At 45.9% G+C, this 26,093-nt stretch overlaps 1 protein-coding gene across 1 annotated transcript; it reads right to left on the reverse strand.

Annotated features, from left to right (window-relative positions):
* Positions 1–584: 584 nt before the first annotated feature.
* Positions 585–2,622, reverse strand: ADRB2 (adrenoceptor beta 2). The gene is made up of 2 exons (XM_084884375.1): positions 1,221–2,622; positions 585–1,123 (listed from the first exon to the last, which is right to left on the reverse strand). Exons 1-2 carry the CDS (start codon positions 2,410–2,412, stop codon positions 1,098–1,100), a joined length of 1,218 nt encoding a protein of 405 aa, XP_084740501.1. The 5' UTR covers positions 2,413–2,622; the 3' UTR covers positions 585–1,097.
* Positions 2,623–26,093: the final 23,471 nt, after the last annotated feature.

A 26,093-nucleotide genomic window follows, 5' to 3' on the forward strand; every position in this document is an offset into this window, starting at 1 on the left:
GTGTTCATCAGCTAAGTGGCTTCCAGCCTTTCTCCCTCTGACCTATGTCCTTTCAGTTTCCCTTGAAATTACAGGGTGAAGTTTAGTAGTTGTTTGTTTTTGGTTTTTTTTTTTTTTTTTACATTAACTTCTGACTTATCCCTCAGATGCCAAGCCCTGGTGCAGCTCAAAGATTCCCCACTCTGAGACCCAGCCAAACAATAAACATAAGCAGCTACTAAGCAAGTAGAACCAGAAGGTGGGTGGTGGGGGTGCACGAAGGGACACAACAGATGCTCCTAACTCCATGCCCATGAGTCAGTGTTTCTGATGTAACAACAAAGAGTAATCACCATAGGACCAGCGAGACGAGCTCGGCTGGGAGCCGGCGGGACTGACCTGGGGCCCAAGCATCAGGAGAGACTAAGGTGACAGGAGACAGAACCAAAGGCCAGTGAAAGGGTTAAGCAATCAGGGCATGCCATTCCTGTGCCATTCCACATTAAGTCACCGGGCAGTTATTACAAATAGTTACCTGTGGTTTCCAGTGGGGGAGACAAGCACACTCCAGTCAAGGGGTTTTTGGAGAAACAGGTGCAATGAAGTCATGGTCAAACAATTTATTTACTGTAAACTTTAGACTTTGCTCAGGAAAACAACCGAAGCTACCCCTGAAATGCCTGCCCTACAACACCCTGTTTCAGCAAATAAGAGGAGCGTGTTCACAGCTGTCAGGTCCAGGATACTCCGGATCCTCCATCCGAGGGGGCAGGAAGGAAGGTCTCCTTCAGACACATGTTACCAGCAGCAATAAATTACCCCTAATACTTGACTGATGAGGTAGATATGCAGAAAAGTCATCAAAAAACATAGCAGCCCCGGGTCCTCTGGGACCGAAGCCCTTCAGACATACACAGACACGTTCCATGCAAAGAGGAACTGAACTGTACAAGACACAATCACTCCCAATAGGTGCTCTCTCTCTCTCTCTCTCTCTTTTTTTTTTTTTTACAGCTTACAAAAATAAAAAATAAAAAAGGCAGAAGGATGTCCTTCCTCCTGCACATCTCTACACAATTTCATCCTAGGTTTATTACACTTAAGTTAAAAGAGTCTGTTTAGTGTCCTGTCGAGGAAGAGGGGTCTGGAAAAAAAAAAAGTAGAAAAGCTGCATCAGAGCAGCGAGTCGTTTGTATTACAATTCCTCCCCTGCGAATCTATGCTATCGTTTGGCACAGTACCTTGGCAGCTCGCAAAGTCTTCCCTGCCCGGGGCATCCTCACACAACAGTTTGCCGTCTTTCTCCTGTGCCAGGTGGTATCCACTGGGCACCCCCGTGCATTCCGTCTTGTCGTTGCTGCTGGAGTAGCCGTTCCCATAGGCCTTCAGGGAAGACCTGCGCAGGCACAGGAGCTCCTGGAAGGCGCTCCTGAAGTCGGGGCTCCGGCAGTAGATGAGGGGGTTGAAGGCCGAGTTGACGTAGCCCACCCAGTTGAGGAGGATGTAAACGTCCTTGGGGATGAGGTTATCCTGGATCACGTGCACGATGTTGACGATGAAGAAGGGCAGCCAGCACAGGGTGAACGTGCCCATGATGATGCCCAGAGTCTTGAGGGCTTTGTGTTCCTTCAAGCAGAACTTGGAGGACCTGCGATGGCTATGCCCGCCGCCCCTCCCATCCTCCACCTGGCTGAGGTTCTGGGCGTGGAAGCGGCCCTCGAACCTGTCGATCCTCTGGAGCTGCCTTTTGGCCACCTGGAAGACCCTGGAGTAGACGAAGACCATGACCACCAGGGGCAGGTAAAAGGAGACGATGGAGGAGGCGATGGCATACGCCTGGTTCGTGAAGAAGTCGCAGCAGGTGTCTTTGGCATAGCAATTGATGGCTTCTTTGTGGGTGGCCCGGTACCAGTGCATCTGGATGGGCAGGAAGGAGGTGAGGCCGGACACGATCCACACCATCAGAATGACCATCCGGGCCTTGTTCTTGGTCAGCAGGCTCTGGTACTTGAAGGGCGACGTGATGGCGAAGTAGCGGTCCACGGCGATCACGCACAGGGTCTCGATGCTGGCCGTGACGCACAGCACATCGATGGACGTCCAAAACTCGCACCAGAAGTTGCCGAAGGTCCACATTTTCATAAGGATGTGGCTGGCCCCGAAGGGCACCACCGCCAGGCCCATGACCAGGTCGGCACAGGCCAAGGAGGTGATGAAGTAGTTGGTGACCGTCTGCAGGCGCTCGAACTTGGCGATGGCCGTGATGACAAGCACGTTCCCGAACACGATGGCCAGGACGATGAGCGACATGAGGATGGCCATGCCCACCACCCACGTCTCGTCCCGCTCCTGCGCGAGGTCCTGGCCAGGTGGCGCGTGGCTCCCATTGGGCGCCAGCAAGAAGACGGTGGTGTGGTTGCCCGGCTGCCCCATGGCGCGCGGGCTGGCAGGTGAGCGCAAGGGCTCAGGGGGCGGACCTCCGGCCGGGCGCCGCGGCCAGCGACGGGGCGCCTGGAAGCCTCATTCAGCCGCCGTGGGGTGGGTGTGGTGGGAGCCCGTCCTGCGCTCAGCTCGCGGGGTGCCCCGGGCTCGCAGTGCCCGTCGGTCCCAGCCTAGATCCGGAGCAGCCGCCTCCAAGTGCGCGCTGCCCGTTATGTGCACAGGACTTTAGAGGAACGGCCTCCCAGGTGACGTGCGGGAACTTTCCGCCAATGGCTCACCGGCCTCTGCAGAGGGGCGAGGCCCCCACCCCTTCCTGCCCCTCCCCGCCCCTCCCCGTCCCTCCCCTCTCCCGCCCCCTCCTGGGCGGGCCCGGGCGGAGCCCAGCTCCTCGGGTCAGGCGGGCGGGCGCGGGCCACCACCCCTCCTGGCTCCCCCGGCTGGCCCCGGAGGGCTGGCGCTGGCTGGGGCTGGCACGCTGACAGCCACCCTGGGAGCTTTGGGCTCTTCTGTGGCTGCTTACCTGTCCGTCCAGGGCGCTGGTGGGGACGGAGATCTCAGGTCAGAGGGCGACACGCGGACACTCCCCCCACATTCGGAAACAGAGGCGAGTGCCCAGGGAGACACGCACTGACAGGCACTCTGGCACCCTGGCCGACATGCTCGGGCTTATACGGAACCACAACCATCGGCGGAGACACACCCGTCCAGCGCACACCGACAAACACCCCTGCGAGCTCCGGAGCCCACAGGCGCAAAGTCACCCTGCCCCGCACAGAGACACACACAGAAGCGCCGGGGAGCAGAGAGGCACGGGCACACACAGGAGTAAACAACACACAAGCGCGCGCTTGGAGGCCGGCAGGGAGCCCCATCCAGATACTCCGAACCCCTCACCGTGCACCCGGACCTCCACGCTGTCCCCCTCTCCTTCCCAGCCACACGCACAGGGACGCAGGCAGATTCCCTTTCAAACATTTGGCAAGACCGCAGGAGGTGACTTCAACAGCTGTTGATTTCCTCAGCGCGCTCGCTCGCTTGTCAAGTACTTTGGGTGCCCTCCTTGGAAATGCGCAGGCATTGAGACATACGATTTCACCCTCCGGGTTTCATCTGGAGCCGGAGTATAGTATACGCATGTGTAGGATGTGTTTGGGGACGGAGAGAGCAAGTGGTTTGCTTTAACTTTTAATTCTTGGGAATGTGGCACCACTCCCTCATTTTTCTGTTGGAATGAAAACGCATTGAAAATGGAATAGTTTTCACTTCAACCTCAACTTTTTCGGCAATCCCATTGCCACTAGCAAGTTCCTCTCTTTTCATCTGCTGGGAAGTTTGTTGGTCTGTTGGGGCAAGCCATTTGAAATTGCCGCTATTCTGTGGCTTCCAACTTTGAAAAATAGCAATTTCAAAGGTTATGACTATGGGTGGCACTGAGGACGTTTTGCAGGCACAGAAAGCAAAAGATCATTTCTTCTTAAATAAAAATATCAGGCCAAGCTTTCCAATTAGAGTCTTTGTCTAAAAATACAGTACTATCCTCTGGCATATGACTTTATTAAAAAGAAATTCCCTTCTCAGGTTTGATTTCACATGTATTAGTAGTGTTGTGTGTGTGTGTTTGATTTTTTTTTTTTAAACAACAAAGTATTTCCTACAGTGTAGCCAACGTACTATGTCGATTACATAACAACAATGGATAACATTTATGGAACATTCTGCTATGTGCCTTTCATACATTATTCCATTTAATTCTTCCCACAGTCCCATGGTGTGAGGAGGGGGTCGGTGGGTACTATTGTTAGCTTAATTCACAACTGGGGCTCAAAGAGGAATATAGCTTTCCCTGGGCACAAGGCCAGGCAGTACCAGAGGCAGAAGCAGAGCCAAGCCTGCCTGAGTCTAAAGCCCATCTTTTAATCCTTTCAGTGCAGAAAGGGATGGGGTATAGGGAAAAACTGAAATTGGGATATCCAGATTCCAGAACCCCCACCTTAGAACTTTCTAGCTCACTTTTCAGGCAGGTGAAAAAGATGGGTTTAATTTCCTCCATCTCTAAACTAGGAATAAAGCCAGTTCCATTGGTTGGGGCTGAGTGAGAATAGAATGATATAATAAAGGTGAAAATGCTTTTGCACATATAAATGTCACACAACTATGGGTTATAAATACTGCACAAATGTGGGTAATGAATAAAATTTTATATAATTTACTTAGCAGTTCAGAATATGTTGTTTGTCTTCTCTAAGGGAACAATAAAAATACTTTAGAAGCAAAGCCCAGAAACAGAATTTAACCTACACACCCCCTTTAGCTTCCTTCACAAGCAGAAATGGGTTTTGCAAGACAGATGCCTTAAAAAACAAATAGTTCTCATAAAAGCCACCAGTATTAATTAAGGCCCTATTATGTTCACATAGTTTTCAAAATATACCCACCTCATATTTGTGTTTTCCAAAATTGGTTCTGACATGATGCTTTTTCGGAAGAGGCAGTGCCTGTTATGCAACAGTGTTTCTTTAAATATAGGTCTACCCCGAATTGTGGAACTAAGTCATTTAAAGGCTCCTTCCTGTTTGCAGAGCTATGGAATAAATACACATGTTGTTTAACCTCCCCATAACAAAACAGAACAAAGAAAGTCCTTTTAGGACAAGCACGGATTGATTATTTAGATATAAACATAAGTCACAAGTTTGAATATTTTGGGAAACACCTTTTAAAACAAAAAAAAAACAACAAAAAAAAAAACACCCACAAACACTAAATCAAGAGGGGACACTGCTCATGTCATTGAGGAAGCTCCAGACCTTTGCCCACCAGCCTGAGAGAATAGACAATCTCTCTCTCTCTTTCTCTCTCTCTCTCTCTCTCTCTCTCTCTCTCTCTCTCTCTCTCTCTCTCTCTCCCTCACCCCCATCGCCAAAGTTGGTAGGAATTTCAAGGTTTTGTCTTCATGCCCAGAGTCTAATCCTGACTTCCTTTTAGTATTATAGGATTAGAGAGTTAGAATGAGAAAGAGGTTTAATAGATCATTTAGCTTATTCCCCCCCACTCCAGTTTGCAGATAAGGAATCTAAAATGCAGTTAGAAGAATCGTCCAGTCCAAGGGAGCAGGGGAGATTAAGAGTCCCAGCTGGTCTGCCTGTAGCCTCACCTACTTTGAGTGCCTAAGGCTGTCCTGTCATTCCCCAGCGGAGGAGCGGTGCTGGCACTGCTCACTGGACTTGTGGCCTCACAGAGTTAATGCTGCAGTTGAACTGGGAAGTTCTTAGTAGACTAAATACACCTTTATCTGATGTAAGCAAAAGCAGGCTCTTTTATGGTGATTGATAGTGTCGAATTACATATTTTGTCAATCCCTTAAGACACCGATTTATCGTTTCCTGCCTGCCAAACGGGAAAAACACACACATATCTTGATTGACCGAAAGAATGTTTGAATAGGAGCAAGTTTTTGTGGACCCAGGCAATGCCCGCACACCAGTAGCTGGACAGCTTAGGAAAATCTTATGCTGGTCTTGGTTTAGACAAGATTCCTTCCATTTTACAGTCCTCGGAGCAGACAAGCATCTGTGGATTTCTTTCTAGATGACGGTCCTAAATGTTTGTCTGTAATATGATCTCTGTACAGTATCATCTCATGAAATTCACATTAAATAAGATTAAATGCATGGAAAACGCTTAGCATACTGCCTTGGGAAAGAGATAGCTCTTACTGTTATCTTCTTTTTGAGTCAAAATGTGTATATAGCATGCATATTTGTCTTTTTTATATCCTGTTGTGAAAGGACCCTTTGAACATGGGTAAGAGTAATTGATTTTAAATCTAAATTGCTGTGAAAAAGAATGAAAAGGAGGACAAAACTCGGTTTCTGAGAAAGAAGAATGACAATGAAAGTCACCGCTATCAGGGAGTTATAGAGCTGAGTGGGCGGCCAGTGGTTTTGAATGAAGCACCTCACAGTCTAGTCAGCCCTTTACTCAATGCGTCCACCAAACTCTTAACCCTCTACAATTTGGGCCAGCTCACCAGCTCTTGTCAGTGTATGTTTCTTCAGATATTGAACTGAAATCCATCTTCTTGGAGCACCTACCCATAGATCTTAAGTCTGCCCCCTTGAGGCCACTCAAAACGAGTCTCTACTCTCTTCCCTAAGACTGTCCTATAACTTTTGGGAGAATTCCCTAGAGGTCTCCTAAGGTTTCTTCTCTTCAGATTTAATATTGCTTGTTCCCTTGAGTTCAGAGTTTCCTTTACATCATGGCAGGTCTCTAACATCCATTTCTTGGGATGGTTGATGTCTAACCTTAACATCAATACCTGGAATGATCCTAGAACAAGCCATCAAACAATCAATTTGCAATCACCTTGGCAACCATAAAGTCGACAGAGCAACCAGGAGAGCTTTCAGAACAGCTGGTTATACCAGATGGATTTAATTTCCTGCTATGCTAGCGTTTAATGAGAGACATGCTAATAAATTCTCCGAGTTTCAGGGGGACTGAACAAAGGGAGATGGTATTAAATGAAAGCAGGAGAAACTTCAGTTGGTCATAGGAAGGACTCCGGGGCCTGAGGAAATTCAATCATTCAAAGGGCTACACTCTAGTAGCTTTTCTCAATTGGTTTTTAAAAAATACATATATTTTATTGATTTCAGAGAGGAAGGGAGAGGGAAATAAATATAGAAACATCAATGATGAGAGAGAATCATTGATCAGCTGCCTCCTGCATGCCCCCAGCTGGGGATTGAGCCTGAAACCCAGGTATGTGTCTGGTCAGGAATCAAACTGTAACCTCCTGGTTCATAGGTCAACGCTCATCCACTGGGTCACACTGGTTGGGCTCTCAGTTGGGTTTTTGCAAGAGAATTAACCCTACAGAAAATTATTTCAGTGACCATTCTTCCCAAGGATGGAATATAACTGTTACCTTCCCAGGGACATAGAGTGAGATGAAGCCATTCCCTATTCTGTAATGGGTGTCTTAGGGCATAGGTCTTCATTCTCCTGCTGAATCTGAGCGGGATTGATTGAGTGGGGGGAATGAAGAGTGTGTCTTGATGAATCTTTCTTTGCAATGGAAGCAGTTTGGTGAAGAGGAGCGAGCATAGATGGGGATTGGTAGGACTAGGTTCTGATCCCAGAACAACTTGGTATCTATAACCTTAAAAAGTCACCTTCTTTCTTCGAGCCTCCATCTTCCCTCAGGAAATGGGAGTAGGAGACTGGGCTAGGGAGCACCCAAGGGCTTTCCCGTTCTACACTGAACAAGCCTGTAGTGGGAAGGAAGCACCTTGAGGGCCATTGAGGAGATGAGTTCCTGACTCTGAAGAGCTGCTGAGACTTGGCATGTGATAACTGTCAATAGCCTACAAAACAGCGCGGTTACAGTGTTCTTTTCCCCATTCATCACCACTGGGATCCTTGCTATTCTGAGTAACAGGTGTACTGTTGTTTACAAAATATTTTTCTTGACATCAATTTGCTTCTAAAACTCAAATACCTTTATTTTTAAAGAAAATTTTATTTCCATTACTGCACGTGGAGGGAAAAAAACAACTGGTGGTCATCTGCCATAAATAGAAGGTAACCATGAGTACAAAACATTGTTAATGATTTCTAGCTAAATTTTGTTGCCTGCCAAAGTTTCTGAACCTAAGGCCTGCTCTCTTTTTTTATTAAAAAGGAAGATTAGTGAGTCTTGGGAAGCTACTAATGGTATTGTAGCACTAACTGGGGCTTCCTCCATCTATTTTACAAGATAGAAAAAAAAATTTAAGAGGGAACAACTAATGAGTACATTGTTATTAAATGTAGTGTTGCTGAAGGATTTAAAACCATTTTATTATATTTAAAGGTATCTCAGCCCTAGGCTCGTGCTAATGAAATGCACTGCTGTGATAGAAAGAGCATGAGCTTTGGAGACACGTGGGTCTGGGTTCCAGTCCTGGTTCTGCCCTGAACCAGCTGAAGGCTTCAGACACTATGCTTAATGAGGCTCAAAGCCCTCGGGTGTTTGTTGAAGGGATAGAAGGAACGTGTGAGAAACTGGGTTTGGAAAAGAGAGATAGAAACCAACAGACAGGGCAGGAGAGCAAATCAGCATAATCTGTAGTGACTGGTGGTTGGAGGTGAGTCCGAGGAGTGGGGGCCATTGCCAAACAGGGGTAAGCTGAGCAGTGGCCCAAGTGTCTGTAGGACAGGAAGGGTGATGGTTTCAGGTAGGCCTGGGCCATATCAAACCTGAGGCTTTGTTTGGTCATCAACATGGGAGTTAAAATATCCTAATGATTAGGAGGTAGATTTGAGGTGAGGTGTCTGGCGGTGGCTGTCATTACAGTGGAGGTGTTCCCTGAACAGCTGTCTTCTCAGGGGGAGCTTCTTGTGGTTAAATGAAATCATGTGAGGTTCTGTTGTATAATGGTGAGCACCCTGGACTCTGAAATCATGTGTTTATAAGGAACTTAGAACAGTGTTTCCAGAAAAAAAGTGCTTAATTTTGTCATTATCATCATCATCACCACCACCATTGTCATTGTCATCTTTCTGGATTGTGAGCCCAGCTTCAATTTCATGACATTACATTTGTTTCTCGAATAAATAAATTGATCCAACAGGGGGGTGAGGAGGGGTGGGGGCAGGTGGAGGGGGATGGGCTGGGATCCTTTGTGTAAACCAAACTACTGTCAGTGGTAGCCTTTGGCGTGGATTTTTGGGAGATGGCTTAGGTTGGATTTTCTGGCAGCTGCTGCTGAGATGAGGTTTGTGTGCAAGTGATGGATGAAGGGAGGGCTCTCAAGAGAAACCAGTCAGGCAGTGGAGAAGCAAAGCCATGGTTTCAGATGAAGAGCAGGCCAGGCCTGGTCCCCTGAGCAGCTCTGGAGCAAGCAGCTCGAGCCAATTGCTGGCTTCATGTCCTCCTTCTCAATTCTTAGCTATAAAACCTGGATAAGTTACTTATTCTCCCTGTATCTTGATTCCCTTTCTGTAAATTGAGGCTGTTGATGATAGTATATCACCACCTCCTGGGGTTGGTGTGAGGATCACATGAGTTAATACCTGCAGAGTGGCTAGAACTGGCTGAGCACATGGTAATTGCTAAATTAACTATTGATATTACTTGTGGAGAGGGCATGGAAAGGGGAGGGGATGTGCAGCAGAGAACAGCAAAGAAGCAAAAGTAGAAATTATTATAATTTTTAGTAACTTCTTTGCAGGCGGAAGAGGAAGGATGTGAGAAGAAATCAGGAAATGAAAATAAAAACTTGAACAAATGAGGAAGCTGTGAGAGAAAAGGTTGAGCTTGCTAAAGCAGCTTCTGGGGCCTGTTTTCTGTTTGGAGTGTATACAAGTGCGTGCCCCTGCCTCTCGGTACTGATGTGGGCCTTTTGTGACAGTCCAGTGCATTAACAGGGCTATGAATCATCTGCTCCAGAATTGGAGTGCCCTTAAAGATTGCCTAGCTCAATTGAGTCCCTGCTTCAGCATAGGTGTGTGTGTGTGTGTGTGTGTGTGTGGGGAGGGGGGTGTAGGGTGGTGGTGAAGGGAGGAGGGGACGCAGAGACCAATTCCTCCAATCAGAGCTGCTCCACGTGTACCTGCTTTTTATATCCTGCCTCTGCATACAATCACTTTTGTGCAAGCCTTCCATTGCTAAAAGGGCACTCATTGATACTGCAACCCTCTCAGAGTCTAGATGAGAAAGCTGGGATCCACAGTGAGGAAGAGATTTGAGAAATGCCTCAGAGATTGCAAGAGAAATGGGTCTAGAAGCTGGGGCTTTTGACACTCAACCTCTGCTCGTTTTTTATTCTGACATTTTAGTTGATACTGAAAAGACAAGCAAAAAGCCTGGAGGCAAGTTTACATTTTACTGGCTTAAGCTAAAAGGGAATGTTGCTGGGGGTCGGGGGGAGGGGGGGGCAGGGGCGAGAAGAGGGGAAGGGGGGGCAGAAAGGGGGTAATATCTGACTCACAAAAACAATAAGAAATTAAACTCAAGCCGAAACCAGTTTGGCTCAGTGGATAGAGCGTTTGTCTGCGGACTGAAGAGTCCATGGTTCGATTCCAGTTAAGGGCATGTACATTGGTTGTGGCCGCATCCCCGGTGGGGGGTGTACAGGAGGCAGCTGGTTGACATTTCTCTCTCACCAATGTTTCTAGCTCTCTATCCCTCTCCCTTCCTCTCTGAAAAAAAATCAATAAAATATTTTTTAAAAAATAAATTAAACTCAAATGTTTTTTAGGACAAATCGAGCTATAAAATGGACATTGAAAGAATTAAATGCCAAGGATGTTTTAAAATGTTAGCTGATGCCACCAACAAATAAGTGTTGATTGCCTACTGTGGGCCAGACACTGTGGATGCAGTATGAGTAAGTCAGATGCAATTCCTGTCCTCAGTGGGCTTGCCCTCTAGTGTACAGCAGGGCGGTTTGCACAGAACGAGAGCGGGATTCACGTGCGCAAGCTCTCATTCGACACACTCTTGATGGACTCTTGATGGACCGATTACTGTGGAGTGCGCAAAGCCTGGTGTGCCCTGTCTGGCAGGAAAAAGATGCTGGCCTCAGCCCCTGTCAATTTCCGAGTCAAGAATTTAATCAGCTGCTCAGGGGCGGTGGTGGAGCTGTGGAGGGAGAGAGGAGAGCACTGCTCCCGGTTATGGTTGCAGTTAAGGGAACGTGGAGGAGAGGCTGGGTAAACACAGCAGCCAGGGGAGCAGAGCGAGCGTTGCTAAGAGGAAAGGGAAGGAGGTAAGAACAGAGGCTGCCGGCCAGCCCTGGAGCTGACATGCTGGTGCCCTAACAGGGAAAGCAGCCATTTGGGTGACCTCCTACCAGCTCAGCAGGTGCAGCACAGACCCTCGGGACCCCAGAATTCTAGGGTCACTCAGCCCTCCTGGTGTTGATGGGAGCCTGAGGCCCACAGGGGAGGAGGACTTACTGAATGTCACCCAGTGAGTCTGAGGCAGCGCTGGGAGCAGAACCTGACTTCCCCACTGCTCCATCCTGCCCCATTACAGGAATATCACAGGGGTTCATTTCAGTCTGTCTAGGAGTCAGGTCAACCTGGGTCTGTATTCTGGCTGTGCCTCTTGCTGCTGGCTTTGTGATCTTGGGAAAGTTTCAGCCTTGATCCCTTCATTTGTAAAATGCGGCGGCTAATTGTAATTGCTATCGTGGCTTATCTCCAAAATGACGGTCACTGATTCCTCCTATGAGCCCATGCCACGGCCCATCAAAAGGTGGCATTTATTATTTCACCCCCTGGAAGCTGGTCTGACTTGTGACTGCTGTGCCCAATGCATCCTGCAGAAGGGACACAGTAGCAGTTCCGTGGCCAGTCCTTACGAGGACTGTCACTTTCTGCCTAGCTCTCCTGAAGTGCCTGCTCTGGGGGAAGACCACCACCATGTGCACTGCCCGGAGACATCCTCCCAAACTTGGAGGAGCCCCAAGGGAAGCCATGGCCCCAGTCACTCCTGCGTAGCCCTGGCCTTCAGGTGACTTCAGCCCCCACCGCCATCTGGCTGCAAACGCATTCACAGCTCCAAGAAAAACTCACCCAGTTGAACCCCTTCCACAATCCAGAGAGACAAAAATAAAATGATGGTTGCTGAAGCTACTAAGTTTTGGGGGTATTTGTTATGCAGCAATGGGAAAGGGGACACAGATCTAAGGCTGTTGTGTGGATTGGTGAGACCATGATTTGGGACAGGGCCTGGGATGTGTAGAATTAAGGGTGAATTTTTACTTTAATGGAACTAAAAGCAAACAACAACTTCCAAACACCGCCAGCGGTCTCTTAACAAAGAGTGTGTCCGTGGCCTCTCTCTGGAGGCATTTGCAGACCGCACAGAACAAGCCTCATCCCCTCCTCCATCCCACAGCCCCTCCTGGCGCGCACTCCACACGGGCCTTCTCAGTCCTTCCTGTGAGTCAGACATTTGCACATGCTGTTCCCCACACCTACAAGCCTTTCCTTCCCCTGTTGACCTCATGAGTGTTTACTCATCCCTTCGCTCTCAGCTGAGTCCTCATTTCCTCTGGACATTTGGGTCCCCACCCTCTGGGACACACCCTCACTACCCATGTTCCTCTCCTTCTCAACACTTATCTCGGTTTTGTACCTTTGCATGGATTTGTGAGATTATTCACTCACTCTCGGTCCTTAAGACTCCCTTTGGAGAGGAACCACATGGATGTTAGTTGTTTTTACTTATCCCCAAAGCAGTAGTCCCCAAACCTAGCACCAGCCGAAATCCCTGCCACAGGGACGCACTCAGTAAATGATTTTTGCAAGCAAACCAGCCAGCTCCCAGTGTCCCTTGTGCCTTGTTCAAATTCAAGCAGAGCATCCCTGTCCCTTCAAGGTATAGGACTTGGTTCCAACTTGGTTTCTCTTCCCTTCCCCCAACTTCTGGTCCAGACAGCTCGGTCCACACGCAGCCCCAGAATCAATGGCTTGTTTAGTCTTTTTGCTGTTTAGGGAGAAGGCCTCTCTAATGGCTAAGCAGTTCCTCCTCTGTAGTTGTCTGTTACAGAAAAAGGCACTTCCTTCCTCAAACTTCAACACCGCTACACTGACACTCCTCTTGGGCTCCAGGCCCCGCTCTGCATGGATTCTCCCAACACCACACCCCCCTCCTCTCCTCTCCAGCTTCCCTCTCCACCGCTCCAGTTATCGTTCATCTGGAATTTCTCTTTTTACCACCTCTAGTCTTTCCCAACTCTAGTATCTCCTTCTCGTGTGCTGCCTCAAGGATTTGGACCCTGCCACTTTCCTGCCTACGACCTTGAATGAACCCTTCTCTTCCCTTTTTGCTTTTAGCAGAGGTGGCAAATTGGCAGCCATAGGCCACATCTGCCCTACAGATGTCTTTGGGTTGGCCCACAGAGTTAAAAAAGTTAATTAGGTACTAACATTAAAAAAAAATTGGGGATTTTCACATAAAACTCCAGATGACCAACTTCTCTTTAAAGCATCAGTGACCCAGGCACACGAGGACTACAGATTCATGGGTTGAAGCTAAGTAGTCCTTTGGGCACATGGTCTCGAGTTTGCCATACTCTCCACCATTCCCTAATGTCTCTGACTTTCAGGCCAATGGTCAGCTGCCATTTATCATGGCACTTGCAGAAGGCTCATCCCAGCTGTTTCACTGTTTGTAACCCTTCCTGGTTTCTGTAGATCCCTGAATTGCTACCCCTGCCTGGCTTATAAGAATTCTCAATTTCTGAGTCCGTCAAGAAGTAAAAAAGAAGGAAGAGAATCTAGAACATTCTCACCAGTGAGTCCCTCATAAACCATTAGCATTTGCAACTCACTGAGAAGTTTTCATTTTGTATGTGTGTGAGAGAGTGAACTTAGGGTTAATTCCTTTTTTTTTTTCCTCCATGCTTTCCTATAGTTTCCAGATTCTGTACACTAAATGTGCTCCTTTTTCAAAGCTAGAATTAAATAAGGAATATGCCTACAGAATTTTAGCTACGTCTATGAAATCTAGAGTGCTTAGCTCTCCTTTACATATTTACTCACACTATTGGCTCTGTTATCTAAGTAGGTCACTTCTTATCACCTGATACTGCCATTAGTTCATAAATTAAACTATATTTAAATAACCTTTTACTTGGTATAGTGTTGTGTTGTTGCTTTTTTAGTAATTCTTGTCCTGAGGTCAAAAACATCCATGTACGTGCAAAAATCTTAATGTACTCAATATATTTTTATAAATGCATTTTCGTGCTTAATGCATTTTCATAAAACGACCACACTTGTGTAAATCATACCCAGATTGAGATACCACTTGCACACATATAAGCTCATTTGATCCTTATGGTCTATGAGAGGTAGGCAGAAGTTTAGGGCATGGAAGTCAGGCTCAGAAGAGCAAGGATAAATGCCTTGCTGGCATGTGGCTCTGCTGAGATTTGAACTGAGACTCCCTCCACCACGACTGAACTCCCAACAAGGTAGAGCAAGGCCAGGACGAGAGGACTTGAGAAACATTGTTGAGTTAGAGCCTGTGTGTCTACACAAACTGTGCTCTTTGCACTGGCCTCTTCCCCACTTGCTTCTTCCACCTCCCCCCACCCCCTCAACCCCTTGCATTTTGGTTATTTGTTCATTTAACTGAATGTTAGACTTTCCCCTTTATGGGTATTTTGGAACCAGTTTGTCTAAGGGAGTCACCATATTGGAGCAATGCAGCCCTGACTTCCTTCCTCTGCCTTCTTTGGGACATGTAAACAGTAGCTACAGAAAGGGGAAAAGGAAATGTCATATTTGTTTGATGGCTAAAACCTGTGCTAGGATCCTCATGATAACAGCGCTCAGAAATCCTCAGCAACTCCCTGGTGCTTCTCCTGTCACATCTCTGCTCCTACCTGGAAAGGCCCTTAGAAATCATCTCGCTCCTCCCCCTGCCATGAATGGGGAGCAAGAAGGCCAGAGGAGGGAAGCTGCTTGTCTGAGGACATGGTCAGCCTGTGGCAGGGCCAGGGTTAGAAATCCCTGGACAGAATCTTTCGTAATTACAGGGAATCTACCCAGGTTGGTATCAGGCTTGTTGCTTGTGCTGTGTATGTACCAACTGACTCTCAGCTCCTACCCCACCTTCTTATCTTTGCCCTGTGATGCTGGGGCTAGACGTCTACAAACTACTTGGAGTTTCTTGCTAGGTATCCTATGTTTCCCTCTGATAGCAGAGGATAGTCAGCAACTCTACCTTCAGAAATTTGCAAAGCACCTTCTATCAGAGGTCCAAGCTACAGCAGTGTAGTTTCTGCCTCTCTGAGATCTTGGCCTCTGCCATACTTGGCACCACCCTCTCACTCTTAGTTTCTGGTAACCTTTCCATTTCCCTTCTGTTCCCCCAGTCCTAGGAGTGATGGCAGTTTTCTGCAGTTACTCATATCTAGATTTTTCTTAGCATTCCTTTTTTTTTTTTTTTTTTTTTTTTTTTTTGCTTTTATATCCATCCAACGACAGTGCAATCAATCCCCTGTATTAAATATCTTTAATTTGAAACTAGTGGCCCGGTGCACAAAATTTATGCACATGAAAAGGGAATTAATTAGAGGAAATATTTTAATATTGCTATTTGCCCTTTCTCTAAAATAGAAGTGTCAGAGATAAAAATAAATTAGTAAAATGTATACGAAAATCTCTTTCCTGTCAGAGTCTGGGGTATGCCACAGGATCTAGAGTCAAGTCCCCACTCACCACCCACACGTGCTATGAAAATGTAAAGGACCCAGATCTAGCCAGCCCCACCACCATTGAATGAGACACAGACCTGGCCAGCCCCACACCCATCAATCCCCTCTGGGGGAAGGGTGCAGCCTCAGGTCCCCTGGCTTGGTGCCGAGGTGAGAGGGGCAAGGTCTGAGGACCCCATCAAGCCCTATTGGGTGAGGGGCATAGCCTGAGGTCCCCATTAAATTCTGCCTGGCAGGGGGCACAGCCTGAGGTCCCCCAGCCCAGCGCTAGGATGAGGGGGGAGGACATGGCATGAGGTCTCCTGGTCTGACCCAGGGTAGGGGGTGTAGCCTGAGATCCCCCTTCAAGCCCCACTGGGCGAGGCCATGGCCTGAGATCCACTGTCAAGCCCTGGGAGGTGGGGGGGCGTGGCCTTAAGTCTCCTGTCAAGTCCTGCCAGCTGAGGGGCGTGGTCTGAGGTCCCTGTCAAGACCACCGGGTGGTGGGGCATGGCCTGAGGTTCCTCGCCCCCACCAGGCTCCATGCAGCCTCAGGTCCCTGATGTTCTGTCGTGATGTTATGGCATCCTGGCTAATTTGCATATTCCTTTATTATTATTATGATGCTACCTAGCAGATTTATGATCTTCAAACTAAATCCTAACTGACATGTTGCTTAAAAATGTTTACTTTCTAATTTTTGCAGTTTTCTTCTTCTAAGCATTCATAGAAACATAAAATAGGTGATACCCAGAATATGAAAAGGCACATTAGTATTCATTAACTCAACAAATATTTACTAAGAATCCATCTGGGCTCTGAGACTCAATATTAAGCAATTCTTGTCTGTGAGTTATTTGAAGCCTTATGGGGAGACAGGTTGGTAAGCAAGCAAGTATAGTGCAAGTGACAAGGGTTATGGGAGGTATTAATACAGGGCTGGAAGAACCTGAGAAAGGCCCTTAATGTTAGGGAGGACTTTTCCAAGAAATCAATTTCTAACTGAAATAGCAATATCTATCTCACTAGGAGTTTGGCAAACAAATTTGTGGGTGTGGGAAGTCGTTGGAAAAGATATTATTGGCAGAGGTGAGAGATAACACGATATGCCAGGGCCTGTTTCAGGTTGAATATGTCTCTCCAAAATGTACCTCAAGTTCTAACCCCACTGTCACACAATCTGCCCTTATTTGGAAATAGGGTTGTTGCAGATGCAATTAGTTAAGATGAAGTCATCCCGGAGGAGGGTGGGCCCCTATACTATGACTGGTGTCCTTATGAAAAGGGAGAGATTTGGAGACAGACGCACACACAGGGAAAATGCTGTGTGAACATGAAGACAGAGATAGAGGTGATGCATCTCGGTATAAGCCAAGGGATGCCTGATTGCCAGCAAACTGCTAGGAGCTAGGAGAGAGGTCTGGAACACAGTTTTCCTCATAGCCCCCAGAAGTAATCAACCCTGCCAACTCCTTGATCTTGGACTCCTAGTCTCCAAGACTGAGAGACAATACAGTTCTGTTGGATAAGCCATCCATTTTGTGGTCTTTTGTTATGGCAATCCTAGAAAACTTAATACAGCTTCTAATTGTGGGTATTATACAGCTTGTTAGTAATACTGAGCACTGAATGAGCACTTGCACAACAGGCTCTGTTCTGAATGCTTTATACTTATAGGAACTAACTCATTTATAATAATCATCATGACAGCTCTAAGAGCTAGGAACTATCATTATCTCATTTTGACTAATAAGAATAATAAGTACAGAGAGTTCAGGTGTTTTGGTCAAGGTCACCCAGTTAATAAGTGATATTATGGGACTTGGCTTTGAATCCAGGCCGATGATGAATATCTAACAACTGTATATTATCACTACCCTGAGAAAGGTTAGTTTTACCTCGAGAGCAATAACTGTCACTGGAGATTTTTAAAGTCAGTTTTATTTAAGTATAGTTTACATACAGTAAGAGTTTCTGTCTTTATGAATGTCGTTCTGTGGATTTTGATGGATATGCAGAGTTGTGTGATCACCACCGTCATGAGTTGTGTAGCTGCCACCATTGGCAAGTTTCAGCAGGAGAGTGACATGATACTGTCATGTCACCTGTTTCACTTATAAATACCATCCTGGAACATGACTTGAGAGGCAGTAAGAGTGGAGACAGATGAAAGATGGTGGTGGCCTGGACCTGAGCAACAGGGTGGACATGGAGAGACATGAGCAGATGCCAGAGCTATGAGAACGTAGAATCCATAGACCTTACAAACCATTTCTTCTTAAAAAGCTTTTCACATGTAAACTTGCCTCAAACACAATCTGAATGACCCCACATCATCTGAGATCTTTCAATAAAGGCATTTTTAACCTTAATTAGCAGACACACCAGCAACAAAGTATGTTCATCTATTGCTGGCCATTCCCCGTAACCTATTCTGGCCAGGAGTCACTCAGTGTAGCTTGGAACAATTAGTCATTACAATTGAATCTGAGCATATTATATAATTTTGAGGCTACTAAATTATACTAAGATGACATCATGAAATTGGATTTATGATGAAAGATTTACTGACAAAGGAGACAGGGGAGACTTAAAGTTTCCATGAGCATCTGATTTAAATGTGAGGAATTTTCAATAGTCATTTACTAACTGTGCACCCTCTTGAGGCAATAATGCCTTTACTTCCAGTCTCTTGTATCCCGTGTTTGCTCATTTCTTACGCCTTCCTTTGCCTTATTCCATTCTTTATTCAAATCCCTCCCACTCCCCCATAAAATAGCCACCGTCCTGCACCTGACACTCTCAGTCTTTATTTTCTTCTTGGGGCTTATCTTTTTCTGAAACTTTTAACCTGTTTATTCTATATTCCTCTCCCTCCCCCACTTCTAAAATACAAGTTCCATGAGTGCAGGGACTTTGTTTATATTGGTTATTGTTGTATTCTCAGTGTCTGGAATGGTGCCTGGCACATAATGGACACTTACTAAATATTTGTGGAATGAATAAATAAAGATATAGTCCACTATGGAAAGACTTCAGCCTCCATGGTCTAAGCCAGCCACTGCAATTTACTGATGGGGAAATTAAGGCCCCGGGAGGTGAAGCCATTTGCTGAAAGTGCCAATCAACTGGTAGCTGGGCACAGGTGGTACCCAAGTTCTCTGGTTCCAGACAGACCTCTTTCTGCTGCTTGTTGTGGTCTCTTGAGCCTGTCCAGTCCCAGCACAGCAGAGCAGGTTAAGAACACGGACTCCAGAAGCCATGTGACCTGGATTAAATCTGAATACTACCCCTTGGGCAGCTGTTGCTTTACCTCTCTGTACCCACTTTGCTCACACAGAAGCCAATGGTAAAACAAGACCTACCTAGTAGCATTGCTGTGTGCCTTAAATGATAAAATGCCATCTAAGTGCTTTGGGCAGGGCTCCATAAATACTAGATGTTGCTATTCCTTCATGAGAACCACCAGCGGGCATCATATCTCTTCTGGCTTCAGATGAGCATGAATAATTTCTCACTTAAATGGTAAGCGGTAGATGCAGCAAAGTACTATGGGATATGTTAATGCATGATGGGGGAATAGGGGAAAGGGTTCTCCTCTATGGGCGGGAGAAATGCTTATGGAAAGAAGGAGTCCCCTCCCTCGTTAAGTCCTCCTTTCCTCCCCTGTGGGCTGAACTCCATAATCTCTGTGATGCCACTGACTATGTCTGACACCCTGTGATTCATCCCCTGAAATTACAACGAGGTTAAAATGGTTCATGCTTGGCATGAGTTAGAACTTGAAGGAAGTTAACCTGGGGCGTCCACCTCTTTTTCCCCTCTAATAATAGCAGGCTATTTTGAAATTTGCTTCTTTCTTAATGAATAGTCGCTGCAGGTCTCCTATGTGCCAGGCCCTGTGATAGACAGGGGAATGGCATCGTCTATGAGAACCTGAATGGAGGGGGTTTCCCTGCTTCTTTCAGGCAAAAAGGTGCTCCTAGGCCAGATGCTTTCTGGAGCACTGCATTCGTTCCCTCGGACTGCCATACATTGGGTGGCATAGAAAAACAAAAACTCATCATCCCCTAGATCTGGAGGCTGGAAGTCCAAAATAAAAGTGTGGGCAGGGTTGATTCTGAGGACTTTGAGGGAGTATTGGTTCCATGCCTCTTTCCTAGTTCCTGCTGGTTTCATGGCAAAATCTGGTATTCCTTGGCTTATAGATACTTCACCCTAATCTCTGCCTATCAGCACATGGCCAAGTTTTCCAAAACTTGTCCAAAGTTCCCCTTTTCATCAGGATGTCAGTCATATTGGATTAGGGCCAACCCTAATAATCTCACTTTAACCTGATCATCAGCAAAGACCCAAATAAGGTCACATTCACAGGTATTGGGAGTTGAAATAAAGTCACATTCACAGGTACTGGGAGTTGGGACTTCCAACTTTTTAGTGGGAGGGTGAGGTAGGGGAGCAATTTAACCCATAACAAGCAACTTCCAGCCTCAAATAGCCTTTTCCTTTGGATTCTGTCCTCTTGGCTCCAAAATTAGGCTCCCAGCTTCTGAATGCCATGTGCCCATAAGGACAGCCTAAGACTCCATTTGGGTTTCTGGCCGTCCCCTCCCATCACAGGCTCATGTTAAGCTTGTGGTCAATGAAAAGGCCCAGATTTTTTTCATATTAGTTGGCATACCAGTTCATCACACCCAGTGCTTGAACAGCTGATTTTGTGAAACTAAGTGCCAAACGTTAGAGCTTCCTAAATGATTCATCTTTGAACGGCTCAGGTTGCTATGATGAGAACTTGAGTTATTAACAAGTTCAGATCCATCACAATTCCTTTAGTTGCCATTCCTCCATGGCCCCAGGACCTGGCTGGAGGGCTCTTCTGTCTAATTAGTCTCCTTAGTCACAGCCCTACAGCTCCCAGAGAACAATCTTTCTCTTCACTGAAGACTTACAAGGTCTCCTCAGGCCCAGGCTCTGCAGGTGCCCAACAGGGTTGGGACTAGGGCGAGGTCAGTGAGGCACTTGCCTCAGGCGCAAAAATTAATGCAAACATAACCATGATGAACAAAATGTCAAATTTTAAAATAGAGACAGGATCCAACAGGGCCCGGATTAGGGTGAGGTGAATCATGCAGATGTAGGGATGGATCCTGTCTTGATTTAAGATTTGGATATTTTGTTCACTATGGATGTTATGTATTCATTTGGACTTTAGAATATATGGCATGAAAATATTATTTATCTTAGTGCTCCCTTAAAATTTACACTTGATGTGGATTCTGGGGTGGATGGGGGAGGGGCAGAGGGTAGTCTGAGAACAGCCTCGTCATTGGGAGTCAGGGCATCTGGACCATCACCCAAGCTCTACTGTTAATTACCTGTGCCTCGTGGAATAAGTTCCTTCCCCTTTCTAAACCTCAGTTTCTCCAGATGCAAAATTACGTGGACAGACTCCATGATTTTAAGTTACAAACTAATTTTAAGATTCAGTGATGCTGTCCAGAGCTCTAGCCAGTGGGCAGGTGAGCTTCCCCTCCAATCCTATCTCTGCTGGTCACTGACTGTGTGACCTTGAACAAGTCACTTCCCAACTAGACATAGACAGGCTTTTCCATCCCCACTAGCTGGGGTAAAATTAAAATGATGTGTGAGGCTATTTTGAGCTCTGTATTTCTCCGATCTTTTTTTCTGTTTAAAGGCAAACAAGAATATCCTAACACCATTAGCAGTTCTGGCAGCGAAGCACCAGTTGGAAGGAACCATATTTTAACAAAAGGGACTTTCTCAAGAGCAAAGCTAGTTATTTGGCAAGATGTCAGGAAGCCTTCTCTCTGCAAGGAAAGTGACTCCAATGTCAAACAGGCACTATCCGTTGTTTAATTTTGAAACACCCTCATTAGAAACTTGAGCTCCTGTATGTGGCTGTTGACGAGGAAAGCACGCATCAGGACCCGGCGTTTTTCATGAACATGCTGCCATTTCATCCAGAGACATGGGACAAGCCCTCGTGCAGTTTGGTGTGATGTTGTATAACCTTGAGAGAGGCTTATGTCACCTTGAAATTCTTTGTCACCTGTGAAAGGGGGACAACAAGGCCTGCCCAAGGGGCAGGTGCAGAAATCAAGTCAGGTATGAGATTATGTGAAATGGCAGCTTAAACGGAAGAGTTCTCATAACTGACAAGTTATGAAATTTTATTCAAAATTACCAGAGGGCAGTTGGAAAATGCTATCAAAGGTATTTTAAATGCCCAAGTAACCCAGCCTCCGGGTAGCAAGGAACTAATTAAGAATATGGACAAAGATAGAGATGTTGTATCTGTAGTGCAGCATCTTTATAATGAAAACACATAAGCTAAAAGTCAGCTTAATGGTGCAATAATAGAGGATTGGTTGAATATATTGTAATACTTTAACTTAATGGGATATTATGCAGATGTTGAAAATGACTTCTTGGAAACATTCATTGACATTCATAGATGCGTAGAATATATCATTGAAAATTATAAGGCTGTGTATATTATAAGCCCATATTTGTAAAAATGTGCTTCTGTTATTCTGGGTGGTAATATGAGAAGCTTTAGCTCCCTCTCTCCACCCCCACCCCTGGCGCGTGCTCGCTCGCGCGCGGGCTCTCTCTCTCTCTCTCTCTCTCTCTCTCTCTCTCTCTCTCTCTCTCTCTTGCTTACCTGCATTTTCTGATTTTTCTGCAATGAAGGTATATGACATAACATATGACATAGATACATCCAAGAAATTGCTCTTTTAAAAACAGTATTTATCTCATACTTAAAAAATTAACAAATATTAGAAGTGTTTTATTTTTATTTTTGAGCAATGGCATTGTGTGGGATCTTGATCTAGATTATTTTCATTTTGCCCCAATTTTTCTACTCTACATTCCTTTGCTGAGCTCTTTGCTTAAACTCACTCATTGATCCCTTCACTTACCTTGCCAATATTTTTCGAGCACTTATTATGTCCTGGGCAGTGCTGCAATATGGGAGCATCATAGCTATCTTGCTCCATTCCTTCTCAATTTCCCCAACACAAACTTGAACCGTGTCCTGAGCTCCTAGCCTTGGAGTCATCATTCATTCCACTCCTCACCCATCTGGTCATAGTTGCTGCTGATAACAGCCTCCAGCTTCCTAACACTCTCTGCTCCCTGAGGGCCACTCCCATCCAGTTCTGATTTTATCCCTTCCTCTGAACCTCAACAACCACGTGCAAGCTCCAGACACTTCCTTCTCCGGGTCATCTAATGCCAAGCTGTTCGTAGTCATGTCTCCCTATTCATCACATTTTTTGGACATCCAAGCCCAGTGGACATATTTATAAATCATCTGCATGTACCACTTTCAAATCACGTAGTCAATATGAGAATAGTCACTTCTCTAAGATTTTTTGGAGCAATGTAAATATAAACAGACATAGTATTTTCTCCACATACACTCCAGTGCAACAACTTGCACACTTTCTGGAATGTTTGGGGACCTCTGCTCCGTCGTACAGTTCTAAACAGGATAGCAAAAGTGACCTTTTCGTGTTTTTATTTACTATGAACTTTATCAAACTCTGGTAAGTTTACCTTGGCCTCACATGAACACAAAGTGCCCGATCCCTAGCTTCAAGGTCTATTACTTATTACATCCCTTGCTTGCATCTCCAGATAGGTCTCAGCTGGTGTTAAGCTGATGTCGTTAAACTGGGGTTTCGCACTGTGCGTTGTGTGAAGGGCTCTGTGGTCTAATTAGTGTGGGGAGCCCTGCCAATGTCAGCCCCATCTGGAGGAGTCCAGATGCAAATGAGCACCCCGCAGACTCTGAGGAGGCTTCCAGGGAACAGAGCGCCTCCCAGGCTTACTCACCCTTCCTTGTGTGAACTTCACTCCCATACCTGGAAACGGGTGCTCACACAAGGAGCTTTGGGGAATACCACCTTACACAATGCCTTGACTTCTGCCTGCATCACGTGTTACCACCCCTGACAATGACTTCCTCGTTCCTATGAGCCAAGCTGCCTTCTCTACTATGCAATCTACATTCACTCCTTAATGAAGTCATCCCGGGTGAACCATGGCAAGCCCTGGACTCCCAGTGAGTTTATTTATTTATTTATTGTTTTAAGTTTTTCAATTCCAGTTGACATTCACTATTGCACTAATTTCAGGTGCACAGTATAGTGATTAGACATTTATGTAACTTATGAAGAGATTGCCCCTCCCCCCTCCCCTTAAAGCTAGTACCCATCTGGCACTATGCATAACTATTACTCTCTTATTGAGTATATCCCCTATGCTGTACATTACAACCCCATAACTGTTTTGTAACTGTCAATTTGTCCTTAATTCATTCACCTTTTTCACACACATACCCAACCTCCCTCCCATCTGGCAACCGTCAGTTAAAACCCCAGTTAGTTTAGACACCTGATCTCTCATGGAGGGCTCTGGGTAATGACCAGGGACGTGGTCATTCTTAAAAGCACAGATCACATATGCCATTCCTCCGCTCAGAACCCTCCTACGGCTTCCCAAAACACACAGAAGATAACACAGACTCCTTGGAACCCAGCATTCTGTCCTTTCTGCTTCCCCAACCTGATTTCTAGATCTTTCTTATATCTTTCCAGTCACACTGGCCTTTCCTCAAAGAGGATAAATATTTCAAGGCCTTTGCACTTGCTCTCCCCTTCACCTGGTCACTGCGCATTGAGGTCGTCCTGGGCCTCTTGGCTTCAGATCCCCATCCCCCTCCCCTCCCAATGGCTACTTTCTGACCCCAGGCTCTGCTGCTTCTCTTCACAGTTTTACCACTGCCCACCGCTCATCATATAAACTTGGATCGTATAAGACCCAAGGGAGAAAGGAATTTGCCTGCCTTCTTCACAACACTTTCCCCAGAGCCTGGAAGATTGGCTGGCACATAGTAGGAATTCAAGAAATATTTGTCGAGTGAGTGAATAACTAAAAATGTTTAATCGAGGTTCACATTTTGGTTGTTTGCATGATTTAGTGGGATAACTGGGCCTTTATTTATGTTTCTCTCCCACAGGGCTAATGGTTTTAATAAATGGGATGGCCTGATTATTTCTGTTATTACACCCATCTCAACAACCCAACCCCTAGTCTGTAAATTTGGTAAGAAAGGGATCATATTTTATTTATCATTCTGAAGCTCCTGGATGTGAGCACAGGACCTTCAAAATAAAAGTCACTGCAGACGTGATTCCTTCTAGGCCTGATTAGCACAATTTATTAATACTTTGAGGTATAAAGTATTCAATGTGTTGCTTGATAGTAATGAACTTTATTATATGTTGTTGTTTTTTCCCCAAGGTGAATGCATTTTTAACCTGAAGGGGTGAGTCTGGGTCACCCTGTCTAGTTAACTTGGGAACACGTCAGAGGCTGAGAGGAAAACTGGGAAGTGGGGTTGGAGAGAAAGGAGAGGCAGGGTCCTGGGGTGAGCTGAGGATTCAAGGAAAGAAGAAGTTTAGGAAAAGCCCTGTGGGAAAATATGTGAAGGAGAAAAATGAGAAAGAGCCTGAGGGCTGACTCAGAGCAGCGTGGGGAGCTGCTCAGGGTGGGCAGAGAAAGTCATTTGAGGTGAACCCTGGAGACACGGGATGGGCCCATCCTCTTCCTCAGGGCAACCTTAGAATTTGGAAAGGACTTTTCAGGTCCCGCCTCAGGGCTAAGCATTGCTCTTTTCTGAGGGGTAACTATGCTCTGCTATCCACTTGGGGTGCAGTGAAGTTTGTCTGGGAAAGCCAGGTACTTAGTGAGTCTGAAAGGTTGACCAGATCTACGTTCAAATCAGCTCCTTCACGTAGTGGCTGTTGAGTTAGATTTCATGGATCTTGTGCCTCAGTTTCCATAACCACAGAGCATCACCTTGTGTAGGGCATTGTTAGAATTAGATAATTAAATTTATTGGGGCAGCATTGGTTAATACAATTACATGTGTTACAAGTGTACGATTTGGTGACCTGTCATCTGTATATTACAAAGAATTGGTGGGCTGGCGATGTAGCCCATCACCCACTCTCAGATCTATTTCCATCACCATATATTTGATCCCCTTGACCCTTTACTACCCACCCCACCCCGTTCCCTCTGGTAACCACAATACTGTTGTCTGTGTCTATGAGTTTTTGTTTGTTTTTCTTATTTGCTCATTTGTTACTTTCAGTTTTATATCCCACGTTAAAAAAAAAAAGCATTAGATATAGTGTCTAACATAGGCTGCTGCAACTTTCTAACACACATTAGAGCCTGGGAACTACAACTGAATAAAGGAGGAAAGACTCAAACGATGGCTTTTGGTTATTGATGTAAAGAGAACTGTTTCTAGAAAACTCTACTTAAGCTACATAAAGCTTTTGGTGTTCTGTAGCTCTCATACACTGAGTGGCCAGATTATTATGATCTTTGAACACAATAATCTGGCCACTGTGTGTGTGTGTG

The sequence above is a fragment of the Pipistrellus hanaki genome (genome assembly GCF_964339955.1).
Source record: "Pipistrellus hanaki genome assembly, chromosome: 5".
Classification (NCBI taxonomy): domain Eukaryota; kingdom Metazoa; phylum Chordata; class Mammalia; order Chiroptera; family Vespertilionidae; genus Pipistrellus; species Pipistrellus hanaki.